General features: G+C 39.3%; 1 protein-coding gene across 2 annotated transcripts in view; it reads right to left on the minus strand.

Moving 5' to 3' along the window:
- atf6 (activating transcription factor 6) overlaps positions 1 to 14712 on the minus strand; it is a 121037-nt gene that overhangs the window by 40942 nt on the left and 65383 nt on the right. For both annotated transcript variants that reach the window (XM_064936140.1, XM_064936142.1), the window contains exons 13-14: positions 14001 to 14065; positions 9657 to 9768 (exon numbers count right to left, since the gene is read on the minus strand). In XM_064936140.1, coding sequence (XP_064792212.1) covers positions 9657 to 9768; positions 14001 to 14065 — 177 coding nt within the window. The remainder of the gene's footprint in view (positions 1 to 9656; positions 9769 to 14000; positions 14066 to 14712) is intronic.

The raw sequence follows: 14712 nt of genomic DNA on the forward strand, positions 1-14712 counted from the left end.
GGTAGTAATGATGATGGTAGTAGTACTGATAATGGTAGTAGTAGTAGTAATGATGATGGTGGTAGTAGTAGTAATGATGATGGTAGTAGTAGTAGTAGTAATGATGGTGGTGGTAGTAGTAGTAGTAATGATGGTGGTGGTAGTAGTAATGATGATGATGGTGGTAGTAGTAATGATGATGGTGGTAGTAGTAATAGTAATGATGATGGTGGTAGTAGTAATAGTAATGATGATGGTGGTGGTAGTGGTAATGATGATGGTGGTGGTAGTAATAGTAATGATGATGGTGGTGGTAGTAATAGTAATGATGATGGTGGTGGAAATAATAGTAATGATGATGGTGGTGGTAGTGGTAATGATGATGGTGGTGGTAGTGGTAATGATGATGGTAGTAATAGTAATGATGATGGTGGTGGTAGTAATAGTAATGATGATGGTGGTGGTAGTAATAGTAATGATGATGGTGGTGGTAGTGGTAATGATGATGGTGGTGGTAGTGGTAATGATGCTGGTGGTGGTAGTGGTAATGATGCTGGTGGTGGTAGTGGTAATGATGCTGGTGGTGGTAATGATGCTGGTGGTGGTAGTGGTAATGATGCTGGTGGTGGTAGTGGTAATGATACTGGTGGTGGTAATGATGCTGGTGGTGGTAGTGGTAATGATGATGGTGGTGGTAGTGGTAATGATGATGGTGGTGGTAGTGGTAATGATGATGGTGGTGGTAGTGGTAATGATGATGGTGGTGGTAGTGGTAATGATGATGGTGGTGGTAGTGGTAATGATGATGGTGGTGGTAGTGGTAATGATGATGGTGGTGGTAGTGGTAATGATGATGGTAGTGGTAATGATGATGATGGTGGTGGTAGTAGTAGTAGTGGTAGTAATGATGATGGTGGTGGTAGTGGTGGTAGTAGTAGTACTAGTAATGATGATGGTGGTGGTAGTAGTAGTAGTAATGATGATGGTGGTGGTAGTAGTAGTAGTAGTAGTAATGATGATGGTGGTGGTAGTGGTAATGATGATGGTGGTGGTAGTGGTAATGATGATGGTGGTGGTGGTAGTAATGATGATGGTAGTAATGATGATGGTAGTAGTAGTAGTAGTAGTAGTAATGATGATGGTGGTGGTAGTAGTAGTAGTAATGATGATGGTGGTGGTAGTAGTAGTAATGATGATGGTGGTGGTAGTGGTGGTAGTAGCAGTAGTAATTATGATGGTGGTGGTAGTAGTGGTGGTAGTAGTAATTATGATGGTGGTGGTAGTAGCAGTAGTAATTATGATGGTGGTGGTAGTAGCAGTAGTAATTATGATGGTGGTGGTAGTAGTGGTGGTAGTAGTAGTAGTAATGATGATGGTGGTGGTAGTAGTGGTGGTAGTAGTAGTAGTAATGATGATGGTGGTGGTAGTGGTGGTGGTAGTAGTAGTAGTAGTAATTATGATGGTGGTGGTAGTAGTAGTAATGATGATGATGGTAATAGTAGATATATCAGAGGTATAACTGATACTAGTGGTAATGGTAGTAGTAGTAGAGGTATAACTGATACTAGTGGTAATGGTAGTATATATATTAGAGGTATAAATGATACTAGTGGTAATGGTAGTAGTAGTAGAGGTACAACTGATACTAGTGGCAATAGTAGTATATATATTAGAGGTATAAATGATACTAGTGGTAATGGTAGAGGTATAACTGATACTAGTGGTAATGGTTTTAGAGATATTAGAGGTAGTAATGTTACTAGTGGTAATGGTAGTAGTAGTAGTAGAGATATAAATGATACTAGTGGTAATGGTAGTAGAGATATAAATGATACTAGTGGTAATGGTAGTAGAGATATTAGAGGTAGTATTGTTACTAGTGGTAATGGTAGTAGTAGTAGTAGTAGTAGAGATATAAATGATACTAGTTGTAATGGTAGTAGAGATATAAATGATACTAGTGGTAAGGTAGTAGTAGTAGTAGAGATATAAATGATACTACTGGCAATGGTGGTAGAGATATAAATTATACTAGTGGTAATGTAGTAGTAGTAGTAGAGATATAAATGATACTACTGGTAATGGTAGTAGTAGTAGTAGAGATATAAATGATACTAGTGGTAATGGTGGTAGAGATATAAATGCTACTAGTGGTAATGGTATTAGTAGTAGAGATATACATGTTACTAGTGGTAATGGTAGTAGAGATATTAGAGGTAGTAATGGTACTAGTGGTAATGGTAGTAGTAGTAGTAGAGATATAAATGCTACTAGTGGTAATGGTAGTAGTAGTAGTAGAGATATAAATGCTACTAGTGGTAATGGTAGTAGTAGTAGTAGTAGAGATAAATGCTACTAGTGGTAATGGTAGTAGTAGTAGTAGAGATATAAATACTACTAGTGGTAATGGTAGTAGAGATATTAGAGGTATAAATTATACTAGTGGTAATGGTGGTAGTAGTAGTAGTAGAGATATAAATGTTACTAGTGGTAATGGTAGTAGTAGTAGTAGAGATATAAATGCTACTAGTGGTAATGGTGGTAGAGATATAAATGCTACTAGTGGTAATGGTAGTAGAGATATTAGAGGTATAAATGATACTTGTGGTAATGGTAGTAGAGATATTAGAGGTAGTAATGTTACTAGTGGTAATGGTAGTAGTAGTAGTAGTAGTAGAGATATAAATGATACTAGTGGTAATGGTAGTAGAGATATAAATGATACCAGTGGTAATGGTAGTAGAGATATTAGAGGTAGTAATGTTACTAGTGGTAATGGTAGTAGTAGTAGTAGAGATATAAATGATACTAGTGGTAATGGTAGTAGTAGTAGTAGAGATATAAATACTACTAGTGGTAATGGTAGTAGAGATATTAGAGGTATAAATGATAGTGTTAATGGTAGTAGTAGTAGTAGAGATATAAATGCTACTAGTGGTAATGGTAGTAGTAGTAGAGATATAAATGCTACTAGTGGTAATGGTAGTAGTAGTAGAGATATAAATGCTACTAGTGGTAATGGTAGTAGTAGTAGAGATATAAATGCTACTAGTGGTAATGGTATTAGTAGTAGTAGTAGAGATATACATGTTACTAGTGGTAATGGTAGTAGAGATATTAGAGGTAGTAATGGTACTAGTGGTAATGGTAGTAGTAGTAGTAGAGATATAAATGCTACTAGTGGTAATGGTAGTAGTAGTAGTAGAGATATAAATACTACTAGTGGTAATGGTAGTAGAGATATTAGAGGTATAAATTATACTAGTGGTAATGGTAGTAGTAGTAGTAGAGATATAAATGTTACTAGTGGTAATGGTAGTAGTAGAGATATAAATGCTACTAGTGGTAATGGTGGTAGAGATATAAATGCTACTAGTGGTAATGGTAGTAGAGATATTAGAGGTATAAATGATACTAGTGGTAATGGTAGTAGAGATATTAGATGTAGTAATGTTACTAGTGGTAATGGTAGTAGTAGTAGTAGTAGTAGAGATATAAATGATACTAGTGGTAATGATAGTAGAGATATAAATGATACTAGTGGTAATGGTAGTAGAGATATTAGAGGTAGTAATGTTACTAGTGGTAATGGTAGTAGTAGTAGTAGTAGTAGTAGTAGTAGTAGTAGTAGAGATATAAAATGATACTAGTGGTAATGGTAGTAGAGATATAAATACTACTAGTGGTAATGGTAGTAGAGATATTAGAGGTATAAATTATACTAGTGGTAATGGTAGTAGTAGTAGTAGAGATATAAATGTTACTAGTGGTAATGGTAGTAGAGATATTAGAGGTATAAATTATACTAGTGGTAATGGTAGTAGTAGTAGTAGTAGAGATATAAATGTTACTAGTGGTAATGGTAGTAGTAGAGATATAAATGCTACTAGTGGTAATGGTGGTAGAGATATAAATGCTACTAGTGGTAATGGTAGTAGAGATATTAGAGGTATAAATGATACTAGTGGTAATGGTAGTAGAGATATTAGATGTAGTAATGTTACTAGTGGTAATGGTAGTAGTAGTAGTAGTAGTAGTAGTAGAGATATAAATGATACTAGTGGTAATGATAGTAGAGATATAAATGATACTAGTGGTAATGGTAGTAGAGATATTAGAGGTAGTAATGTTACTAGTGGTAATGGTAGTAGTAGTAGTAGTAGTAGTAGTAGAGATATAAAATGATACTAGTGGTAATGGTAGTAGAGATATAAATACTACTAGTGGTAATGGTAGTAGAGATATTAGAGGTATAAATTATACTAGTGGTAATGGTAGTAGTAGTAGTAGAGATATAAATGTTACTAGTGGTAATGGTAGTAGTAGTAGTAGTAGAGATATAAATGATACTAGTGGTAATGGTAGTAGAGATATAAATGATACTAGTGGTAATGGTAGTAGAGATATTAGAGGTATAAATGATACTAGTGGTAATGGTAGTAGAGATATTAGAGGTAGTAATGTTACTAGTGGTAATGGTAGTAGTAGTAGTAGTAGTAGTAGTAGTAGAGATATAAATGATACTAGTGGTAATGGTAGTAGAGATATTAGAGGTAGTAATGTTACTAGTGGTAATGGTAGTAGTAGTAGTAGTAGTAGTAGTAGTAGTAGTAGTAGAGATATAAATGATACTAGTGGTAATGGTAGTAGAGATATAAATACTACTAGTGGTAATGGTAGTAGAGATATTAGAGGTATAAATTATACTAGTGGTAATGGTAGTAGTAGTAGTAGAGATATAAATGTTACTAGTGGTAATGGTAGTAGTAGTAGTAGAGATATAGATGCTACTAGTGGTAGAGATATAAATGCTACTAGTGGTAATGGTAGTAGAGATATTAGAGGTAGTAATGGTACTAGTGGTAATGGTAGTAGAGATATTAGAGGTAGTAATGTTACTAGTGGTAATGGTAGTAGTAGTAGTAGAGATATAAATGATACTAGTGGTAATGGTAGTAGAGATATTAGAGGTAGTAATGTTACTAGTGGTAATGGTAGTAGTAGTAGTAGTAGTAGTAGAGATATAAATGATACTAGTGGTAATGGTAGTAGAGATATAAATGATACCAGTGGTAATGGTAGTAGAGATATTAGAGGTAGTAATGTTACTAGTGGTAATGGTAGTAGTAGAGATATAAATGCTACTAGTGGTAATGGTAGTAGAGATATTAGAGGTATAAATGATACTAGTGGTAATGGTAGTAGAGATATAAATGCTACTAGTGGTAATGGTAGTAGAGATATTAGAGGTATAAATGATACTAGTGGTAATGGTAGTAGTAGTAGTAGAGATATAAATGCTACTAGTGGTAATGGTAGTAGTAGTAGAGATATAAATGCTACTAGTGGTAATGGTAGTAGTAGTAGAGATATAAATGCTACTAGTGGTAATGGTATTAGTAGTAGTAGTAGAGATATACATGTTACTAGTGGTAATGGTAGTAGAGATATTAGAGGTAGTAATGGTACTAGTGGTAATGGTAGTAGTAGTAGTAGTAGAGATATAAATGCTACTAGTGGTAATGGTAGTAGTAGTAGTAGAGATATAAATGCTACTAGTGGTAATGGTAGTAGTAGTAGTAGTAGAGATAAATGCTACTAGTGGTAATGGTAGTAGTAGTAGTAGAGATATAAATACTACTAGTGGTAATGGTAGTAGTAGTAGAGATATAAATGATACTAGTGGTAATGGTGGTAGTAGTAGTAGAGATATAAATGCTACTTGTGGTAATGGTGGTAGAGATATTAGAGGTATACATGATACTAGTGGTAATGGTAGTAGTAGTAGAGATATAAATGCTACTTGTGGTAATGGTGGTAGAGATATTAGAGGTATAAATGATACTAGTGGTAATGGTAGTAGTAGTATTAATGCTAATAATAGTGGTGGTCGCATTCATTTGTGTAGTCATAATAGTAGTAGTCCATATTATTTAGTAGATTATCCTATTACGCTTCACTGTAACTATTTGATTGTTATTTAAAATTATTTTAAATCACTTAAATTATTATAATTCATTATTTTATTACAATGTCAAATCAAATAAAAATGTATTAGTCACATGCGCCGACTACAACAGGTGCAGACCTTGCAGTGAAATGCTTACTTACGAGCCCCTAACCAACAATGAAGTTAAAAGAAAATAAGGATAAGAATAACAGATAAATGTAACAAGTAATTAAATGCGGTAGCAGAGAGAACAGTCTATGACTTGGGTGGCCAGAGTCTGACAATTTTTAGGGCCTTCCTCTGACACCACCTGGTATAGAGGTCCTGGATGGCAGGAAGCTTGGCCCCAGTAATGTACTGGGCTGTTTGCACTACCCTCTGTAGTGCCTTGCGGTCAGAGACCGAGCAGTTGCCATACCAGGCTGTGATGCAACCTGACAGGATGCTCTCGATGGTGCAGCTGTAGAACCTTTTGAGGACCTGAGGATCCATGCCAAATCTTTTCAGTCTCCTGGGGGGGAATAGGTTTTGTCGTGCCCTCTTCAAAACCGTCTTGGTGTGCCAAGGAACTTGAAACTCTCAACGTGCTCCACTGCAGCCCCGTCGATGAGAACGGGGGCGTGCTCGGTCCTCTTTTTCCTGTAATCCACAATCCTCTCCTTTGTTTTGATCACGTTGAGAGAGAGGTTGTTGTCCTTGCAGCACACGGCCAGGTCTCTGACCTCCTCCCTATCGTCGTTGATCAGGCGACACTGTTGTGTCGTCTGCAAATTTAATGATGGTGTTGGAGTCGTGCCTGGCCGTGCAGTCATGAGTGAACAGGGAGTACAGGAGGGGACTGAGCACGCACCCCTGAGGGGCCCCTGTGTTAAGGATCAGCGTGGAGGATGTGTTGTTACCTAACCTTACCACCTGGGGGCGGCCTATCACGAAGTCCAGGATCCAGTTGCAGAGGGAGGTGTTTCGTCCCAGGGTCCTAAGCTTAGTGATGAGCTTTGAGGGCACTATGGTTTTGAAAGCTGACCTGTAGTCAATAAATAGCAATCTCATAGAGGTATTATTTTTTCCAGGTGGGAAAGGGCAGTGTGGAGTGCAATATAGATTGCATCATCTGTGGATCTGTTGGGGCGGTATGCAAATTGGAGTGGGTCTAGGGTTTCTGGGATGATGGCCTTTCAAAGCACTTCATGATTACAGATGTGAGCGCTATGGGTCGCTAGTCATTTAGGCTGGTTACCTTAGTGTTCTTTGGCACAGGGACTATGGTGATCTGCTTAAAACATGTTGGTATTCCAGACTCGGACAGGGAGAGGTTGAAAATGTCAGTGAAGACACTTGCCAGTTGGTCAGCGCATGCTCTCAGTACACGTCCTGGTAATCCGTCTGGCCCTGTGGCCTTGTGAATGTTGACCTGTTTAAACGTCTTACTCACATCGGCTGCGGAGAGTGTGATGTATGTATATTGCATACATTGTTGCTCATGGAAATAAAGCAGCTTGAATTAGAGAGAGCGAGAGCGAGAGAAAAAGAGAAAGAAAGAGAGAGACAGAGCCGAGAGGTGGTGAGAAGCAGGTCAGTTTTAATCCTCCGGTCTGTTACGACTCAGCCTTGGCCACAGGACCATGAACACGTCTTTGTTTGAAAGGACGGCAGGAAGAGTTTCAAATTTACAAGCCTGTTTTCGACTGCAATTAGTCATTACCTAACATTAGCTATTTTTCCAATAAACAATGTCATTAAGTGTCCTTTTTCTCAGTCCTTGGCCCAGTTCAGAGTGTCTGGAAGTGCAGCGGTATCGTCTACAAAGGGATGGATCTGAGAACATGGGGATCCAGGGCTTTATGGAAGTAATTAGAATTAGAATTTAGGGAAACTTGTGCAACCTTTAACAGATTTGGTCTCCTTTTGTTTAGTCAGAGCCAGAGCACAAGAAGTGTGTACGGGAGAGGTCAATCCAGGCTAGGTTACGTAGACCTGTGTCTGCTCGCCAGGGTTGGGTATGTTACTTTCTAAAAATGGAATCTGTTACAGTTTCTAGTTTCCTGTCCAAAATTGATATCAGTAACGTAACTTTCAGATTATGTTTCTGAGTTTGGGTAATCGGATTACTTTCAGTTCCTTTCCCTATTACTTTCCTCTTAAGAGACATTAGAAGACGACAAAAATGATCCATCAAACACATTTGGTGCGTCACCATAGAGGTCTCTGATTGGTGGTCATCACTTGGCGTGTCACCATAGAGGTCATCACTTGCCGTATCATCATAGAGGTCTCTGATTGGTGGTCATCACTTGGCGTGTCACCATAGAGGTCATCACTTGGCGTGTCACCATAGAGGTTTCTGATTGGGGGTCATCACTTGGCGTGTCACCATAGAGGTCATCACTTGGCGTGTCACCATAGAGGTCTCTGATTGGTGGTCATCACTTGGCGTGTCACCATAGAGGTCTCTGATTGGTGGTCATCACTTGGCGTGTCACCATAGAGGTCTCTGATTGGTGGTCGGACTCTCTCAGGGAAAAACAAAAGTTAAACTCAGTAGTGGATTGTGGGTAAAATCACCGGGGAAACTTTCTCCAGAAGAAATATTCATATTATAACCTGTTCTTTGATAAGTGAGTTGTTCGCTGTATAACCTGATAGCTCATAGGACTTGGAAAAAGAAAAAGGGGGAGTCGTACACTCTAGGAGCTCAGATGTAATAATTGTATAACCAACGTTTCGACAGCCAAACTGTCTTCATATGCCTTGCCACCGTGATATATATAGGCCTTAAGACGAGAGAATAAGCAGAATAAATTCAACCACATCTTCGTTTCATCAAAAAGCCAGAGTAACCTCGAGACACAGTTTAACCGATGATGATTATGAATGGCCTGGGGATAGGCTGGAACGAGGAACTACACCCTTCCTTCCCTTCTCACCCAAAGCCAAACCTTATTTATTTGACCTTTATTTTACTAGGCAAGTCAGAAGAAGAACAAATTCTTATTTTCAATGACGGCCTAGGAACAGTGGGTTAACAGGGGCAGAGCGACAGATTAGTACCTTGTCAGCTCGGGGATTCGAACTTGCAACCTTTCGATTACTAGTCCAACGCTCTAACCACTAGGCTACACTGCCGCCCCCTTAACGCAGACAGAGGTGTGAGCGTACTGATGCTAACGTCTTGGACCTGGCCCCTGGATGTAGATTAGACCTCATAGCCTGGTCTCAGTGTCTGATGACTTTACGGGCTTTCACCCTGCATCGGAGATGTTCTGCCTAGACAATACATCACAGACATGTAAGGAGAGTCATTTCTAAGTCATATTTGAGGCATCTCACTGTACCCTCTCTCTCTCTGAGAGAAAACATAAGATCTGTCCCTTTAGAAGAGAGAGGAGCACACAGGGTGGCCAAGAACAGCGGAGCAGTCGATCCATCTGTATTCCATCAGCATTTGCAGTGTTTTTCCTTTTATATGTTATTAATAATCCATAAGTCGATGCATCTGTATTCCATCAGCATTTGCAGTGTTTCTCTAACCAGCCCTCGGGACGTGGAAATAATGTCTCTGGAAGCTTGCTACTAAATCCACCCTTTAGTTGATTTATATTACTGAATAGCCAGCAGGTATAGATTAGCCAGCAGGTATAGATTACGTTTAGGTTACCTTTGAAGTTGTACAATATGTAAAAATAACTTAATCAAATGAACGAAAGTTCAAAAGTCATTCCAAGCTCACCCTGCGGAAAGACACCACGTAGAAGGTGTCTCCACGGCGATGGATCTCATCAAAGAAGTCGTTGTAGGTGCGGTGAGGGGCGAAGTACACCTGCAGCTCATTACCTGGGCTCCTGTGGGGGGGGGGGGGAGACAAATACAATATTTACTTCAGTTACAGGCTCCGCTGTATACAACCAACACCAGGGCGGATTCTAAACTCCTTTCCTCGGGGACATTTGCATGAATATGCAGTTGAGCTTTTGTTTTCACAGGAATCAAACATGTGCATTCTTGCAGTACAAGATGAATAACAGATTTAATACATTTTGACAGAGTTTTTCAAATCTACAGCCAAAACATCAGGAGAAGGCACTACTACACACCAGCCTCTGTCTTAGGACCTCACAAACCCATGTTACACAAGTCCTAGTCACACAAGCCCATAGTCACACAAGCCCTAGTCACACAAGCCCTAGTCACACAAGCCCTAGTCACACAAGCCCTAGTCACACAAGCCCTAGTCACACAAGCCCTAGTCACACAAGCCCTAGTCACACAAGCCCTAGTCACACAAGCCCTAGTCACACAAGCCCTAGTCACACAAGCCCTAGTCACACAAGTCCTAGTCACACAAGTCCTAGTCACACAAGCCCTAGTCACACAAGCCCTAGTCACACAAGGCCTAGTCACACAAGGCCTAGTCACACAAGCCCTAGTCACACAAACCCATGTCACACAAGCCCTAGTTACACAAGCCCTAGTCACACAAGCCCTAGTCACACAAGCCCTAGTCACACAAGCCCTAGTCACACAAGCCCTAGTCACACAAACCCTAGTCACACAAGCCCTAGTCACACAAGCCCTAGTCACATGTTTCTGCTAGTATGCTTCTGCTAGTATGCTTCTGCTAGTATGTTTCTGCTAGTATGTTTCTGCTAGTATGTTTCTGCTAGTATGTTTCTGCCAATAATTTACGACATTTAGTAGGCCATATTACTATAATTTACGACATTTAGTAGGCCATATTACTATCATTTATGACATAGGCCATTTGTTTGTCAACTATAGTTTGATACACGTAGCTTCTTTTCTACCATAACTTGTTGCCCCAGAAGACTAAATAAACTAGGGCTCAGCTTCTTTTCTATCATAACTTGTTGCCCCAGAAGACTAAATAAACTAGGGCTCAGCTTCTTTTCTATCATAACTTGTTGCCCCAGAAGACTAAATAAACTAGGGCTCAGCTTCTTTTCTATCATAACTTGTTGCCCCAGAAGACTAAATAAACTAGGGCTCAGCTTCTTTTCTATCATAACTTGTTGCCCCAGAAGACTAAATAAACTAGGGCTCAGCTGAATTTTCTTTTTATTTTACCTTTATTGAACTAGGCAAGTCAGTTATTAAAAACAAATTCTTATTTTCAATGACGGCCTAGGAACAGTGGGTTAACTGCCTTAACTGAATGTCTTACATAGATAGAATGAATGCATTAGTAATCTAGTTTACACTGGCAAAGTTGTCTGTTTCGTTTAGGGACCGGGGAGAAAATACAATACATTTCAAAACAGTGGAAAGATTGTTCCGAAAGCAAAATGTCCAAATGTCATCAGTTTGACCAGTTTTAAAGGAAATGAAAAGCTGAGAAAACTATGAAACATGTTTCTGATAAGACTTCAGTTTGTCTTCGGGTACATATTTTGTGGTTGAAATACTGTCTGCTTTCATAATAGTGTCAAATATAACTGTTATATGCACAGCACATGTGTTTTCTCAAGAGATGCTGAAAGAAAGAAATCGTATTTCTCCACTCCTGTTCCCGAGACAAAAAATGCAAAAAAATAAAATAAATAAAAAATGCATAATTTTACTGCAAGAAATGCATAATTCTGCATGAGTTAATACTATATTACATGTGAGAGGTTATGGGCCTACAATCAGTGAACATATTTCATTTACTATTCCATTTAATCCTAGAAGAATATTCTGTTTATTCATGGCAACAGGGATGCTTGTGAGCGGGATATCAAAAAGGTGATAGCGTGATATAAGCTACCATCCGGGAAAACTGTGAGCATGAAAACGTGTTCCTTCGCTGCAGTCTGTATCCCACTTTAATGACAGACAGTCAAGGGTCAAGGTTAAAGGTTTGGCAAGGCCTGCTACTATGCCCCAGAGTGTCTGGTTGGCCATCAACTTGATTTTTCAAATGTGGGAAAGTCAAAAGCATGAGGAAAATGTAGGACTAAAATAACATATGATTGCGAACAAAAACATTAGTCCTCTGGGGGCACAAATACAAAATGTCATATTTAGAATATTTATATTTTTCCATTTCATACTAAAAACAGAACTTGTACTGCAAGTGAATGTCCATTTTTCATGCTGTACGGTGTCCTGAAAAGTTGAAAGCTATTTTATAAAATCGGATTTACAAATGGGAAAAGCTTTGTGAGGCCAAAAACTCAAATGATCAAATAAGGCAGATCTAAGAGTGTAAGTCAAAAAGCCATAGATACTCCCAGGCAGACTGACGCAGTAAAGACATCAGATAGATACTCCCAGGCAGACTGACACAGTGAAGACATCAGATACAGTGCCTTGCGAAAGTATTCGGCCCCCTTGAACTTTGCGTCCTTTTGCCACATTTCAGGCTTCAAACATAAAGATATAAAACTGTATTTTTTTGTGAAGAATCAACAACAAGTGGGACACAATCATGAAGTGGAACGACATTTATTGGATATTTCAAACTTTTTTAACAAATCAAAAACTGAAAAATTGGGCATGCAAAATTATTCAGCCCCCTTAAGTTAATACTTTGTAGCGCCACCTTTTGCTGCGATTACAGCTGCAAGTCGCTTGGGGTATGTCTCTATCAGTTTTGCACATCGAGAGACTGACATTTTTTCCCATTCCTCCTTGCAAAACAGCTCGAGCTCAGTGAGGTTGGATGGAGAGCATTTGTGAACAGCAGTTTTCAGTTCTTTCCACAGATTCTTGATTGGATTCAGGTCTGGACTTTGACTTGGCCATTCTAACACCTGGATATGTTTATTTTTGAACCATTCCATTGTAGATTTTGCTTTATGTTTTGGATCATTGTCTTGTTGGAAGACAAATCTCTGTCCCAGTCTCAGGTCTTTTGCAGACTCCATCAGGTTTTCTTCCAGAATGGTCCTGTATTTGGCTCCATCCATCTTCCCATCAATTTTAACCATCTTCCCTGTCCCTGCTGAAGAAAAGCAGGCCCAAACCATGATGCTGCCACCACCATGTTTGACAGTGGGGATAGGGTGTTCAGGGTGATTAGCTGTGTTGCTTTTACGCCAAACATAACGTTTTGCATTGTTACCAAAAAGTTCAATTTTGGTTTCATCTGACCAGAGCACCTTCTTCCACATGTTTGGTGTGTCTCCCAGGTGGCTTGTGGCAAACTTTAAACAACACTTTTTATGGATATCTTTAAGAAATGGCTTTCTTCTTGCCACTCTTCCATAAAGGCCAGATTTGTGCAATATACGACTGATTGTTGTCCTATGGACAGAGTCTCCCACCTCAGCTTTAGATACCTGCAGTTCATCCAGAGTGATCATGGGCCTCTTGGCTGCATCTCTGATCAGTCTTCTCCTTGTATGAACTGAAAGTTTAGAGGGACGGCCAGGTCTTGGTAGATTTGCAGTGGTCTGATACTCCTTCCATTTCAATATTATAGCTTGCACAGTGCTCCTTGGGATGTTTAAAGCTTGGGAAATCTTTTTGTATCCGAATCTGGCTTTAAACTTCTTCACAACAGTATCCCGGACCTGCCTGGTGTGTTCCTTGTTATTCATGATGCTCTCTGCGCTTTTAACGGACCTCTGAGACTATCACAGTGCAGGTGCATTTATACGGAGACTTGATTACACACAGGTGGATTGTATTTATCATCATTAGTCATTTAGGTCAACATTGGATCATTCAGAGATCCTCACTGAACTTCTGGAGAGAGTTTGCTGCACTGAAAGTAAAGGGGCTGAATAATTTTGCACGCCCAATTTTTCAGTTTTTGATTTGTTAAAAAAGTTTGAAATATCCAATAAATGTCGTTCCACTTCATGATTGTGTCCCACTTGTTGATTCTTCACAAAAAAAATACAGTTTTATATCTTTATGTTTGAAGCCTGAAATGTGGCAAAAGGTCGCAAAGTTCAAGGGGACCGAATACTTTCGCAAGGCACTGTAGATACTCCCAGGCAGACTGACGCAGTGAAGACATCTGATAGATACTCCCAGGCAGACTGACAGTCTAAACACTGGAATAAGGTAAACATGACATACATCTAGAAATCATATATATTTTGTATATATACACCCCTCCACTCACTTCTCTGTGGAGTCAGTGTACTGGACTGTTAGGACCTGGGACACCTCAGCCTTCTTATCCTCTTTCTGTATGGAGAGAAAGACAGAGGAGAGACAGGAGACAGAGGAGACCAAGGAGAGAGAAGGAGACAGACAGAGGAGAGAAAGAGACAGAGAGGAGAGAGAAGGAGACAGAGGAGAGAGAAGGAGACAGAGGAGAGAGAAGAGAGACAGAGGAGAGAGAAGGAGACAGAGGAGAGAGAGCGTTAGTTAGTGGTTAGAACATTTGAATGAAGAAGTGAAAACTACTGGAGATAAATTTGTTGGCTGTGTATGTTGGTACAGTATAGTCCAGGTGTGTATGTAGGTTGGTACAGTATATGTCCAGGTGTGTATGTAGGTTGGTACAGTATAGTCCAGGTGTGTATGTAGGTTGGTACAGTATAGTATGTATGTTGGTACAGTATAGTATGTTGGTACAGTATAGTCCAGGTGTGTATGTATGTTGGTACAGTATAGTATGTATGTTGGTACAGTATAGTCCAGGTGTGTATGTAGGTTGGTACAGTATAGTATGTATGTTGGTACAGTATAGTCCAGGTGTGTATGTAGGTTGGTACAGTATAGTCCAGGTGTGTATGTATGTTGGTACAGTATAGTATGTATGTTGGTACAGTATAGTCCAGGTGTGTATGTAGGTTGGTACAGTATAGTATGTAGGTTGGTACAGTATA

This window comes from Oncorhynchus masou, chromosome 24 (assembly GCF_036934945.1).
Source record: "Oncorhynchus masou masou isolate Uvic2021 chromosome 24, UVic_Omas_1.1, whole genome shotgun sequence".
NCBI lineage: Eukaryota > Metazoa > Chordata > Actinopteri > Salmoniformes > Salmonidae > Oncorhynchus > Oncorhynchus masou.